Source organism: Etheostoma spectabile, unplaced genomic scaffold (assembly GCF_008692095.1).
Source record: "Etheostoma spectabile isolate EspeVRDwgs_2016 unplaced genomic scaffold, UIUC_Espe_1.0 scaffold272, whole genome shotgun sequence".
Classification (NCBI taxonomy): Eukaryota; Metazoa; Chordata; class Actinopteri; order Perciformes; family Percidae; genus Etheostoma; species Etheostoma spectabile.
In genome coordinates, this window is record NW_022605576.1 from 1,396,785 (window position 1) to 1,398,876 (window position 2,092).

General features: G+C 37.2%; 1 protein-coding gene across 1 annotated transcript in view; it reads left to right on the forward strand.

Moving 5' to 3' along the window:
• LOC116685834 (very-long-chain enoyl-CoA reductase) overlaps nucleotides 1-2,092 on the forward strand; it is a gene marked incomplete at its 5' end in the record, with an annotated part of 17,795 nt that overhangs the window by 7,929 nt on the left and 7,774 nt on the right. Inside the window, 1 exon segment of the mRNA XM_032510795.1 lies at nucleotides 58-102. Coding sequence (XP_032366686.1) covers nucleotides 58-102 — 45 coding nt within the window.

The following is a 2,092-nucleotide window of genomic DNA, read 5'->3' on the forward strand; positions in this document are numbered from 1 at the left end:
TGTGTGTGTATGTGTGTGTGTGTGTGTGTGTGTGTGTGTGTGCGTGTGTCTGCTCAGATCCTCAGTGGTATCCAGCAAGACAGGCCCTGAGACTTGATCCTAGTAAGTAGCTATATTGCTGTATATATATTACTGTATATGCTATATGCTATATATTACTATATATGCTATATGCTATATATTTCTATATATGCTATATGCTATATATTACTATATATGCTATATGCTATATATTACTATATATGCTACATGCTATATATTACTGTATGTGTATGCATTAGGCTCCAAATTGCAGTGGGTGGTAGCTATTTGATGTTTAATACTGTTCTAAAAAGAACTTGAACTTCATTACCCACAAATACTGCATGGCAGTGTCACTAAGCTGCAGACAGCATTCATATATTTACCATCCAGTGTCAAAGTACAAAAAGAAAAAGTGAGAAAAGAAAAGAAAATGTGAGCTGTTCAGGCGTGGAATCAATGCTCACTCACTACTATTTAGAGGACAATTTACGTTTTGTACGTAGGTTTTTACATAATTCACCAGAATAGAACAATCTATTGCATGGAAACATGATGCTGTCCCTTGTTGTAGTCCAATAATGTGATTTAGGCTAAGGTATGCTACATGATCTCAAGACCCTGTTTATAGTCTACACTGTGTTCAATTTTGGGCTCCAAAGCCACTATGACATAAGATTTTTTTGGGGTAAAATGCAGCTCTAAAATGTCACATGACATGTAGTCATCATTAGATAGGTAACCTGAAGTAAAAACAGGCATTCTAATGTTTAAAGTTGTTTCAAACACAAATGAGCGATGGGGCTGTTAGGTTATGTTAGTAGGGTGCATAGTTCAGAAGAGACATGCATGTCCAGCAACGCTACTGAAATAACTGGGAAAATAACACGCATCCATCTCAGGCCAAATCTTTCCACAAACCTAATACTGAAGAAATATTGAAAAAGTCAGATGTGATCAACGGGTGAAATGAAATTCCCGCCATTATAGACATTTGCATGACCTCCCCTCTTGAGCCTTAAAAAGCACCCCACATCTTTACAGAGCCAGCGACACCATGGAAACAACGGCCTGTTCTTTTTCATATTTTCAATATAAAAGGTAGACCACTTATTTATCCTTTTCCAATAATTATAGTCTATACAGCAAATGCTGATGTTGCAGGGCTTTGAACGGACTATTAGGGCTATCTGTCTCGTGATCAAATTGTTTATTTAAAGGTCCCATGGCATGAAAAATTTCACTTTATGAGGTTTTTTAACATTAATATGAGTTCCCCCAGCCTGCCTTCAGATACAGTATTAGGGGACCACTAAGATCTATATAAAAGAGACTTCAGATCCAGTATTAGGGACCACTAGGTTCTATATAAAAGAGACTCCAGATCCAGTATTAGGGCCCACTAAGCTATATAAAAGAGACTTCAGATACAGTATTAGGGACCACTAAGGTCTATAATAAGAGACTTCAGATACAGTATTAGGGACCACTAAGGTCTATATAAAAGACTTCAGATACAGTACTAGGGACCCTAGGTCTATATAAAGAGACTTCAGATACAGTATTAGGGGACCACTAAGTCTATATAAAGAGACTTCAGATACAGTATTAGGGACCACTAAGGTCTACATAAGAGACTTCAGATACAGTATTAGGGGACCACTAAGGTCATATAAAAGAGACTTCAGATACAGTATAGGGACAACTAAGCTAATAAGAACTTCAATACAGTATTAGGGACCACTAAGGTCTATATAAAAGAGACTTCAGATCCAGTATTAGGGGACCACTAGGTCTATAAAAAGACTTCAGATACAGTTATTAGGGACCACTAAGCTCATATAAAAGAGACTTCAGATACAGTATTAGGGACCACTAAGGTCATATAAAAGAACTTCAGATACAGTATTAGGGACCACTAGGTCTTAAAAAAGACTTCAGGATCAGTATAGGGGACCACTTACGGTCTAAACAAAAATGCAAAACATTGGTCTAGATGACAATATACAGAAAAGTACACTACACAAGCTGAAGAAGGCACAGTGCACCTTTTCCACAATCCTTCCTTGCA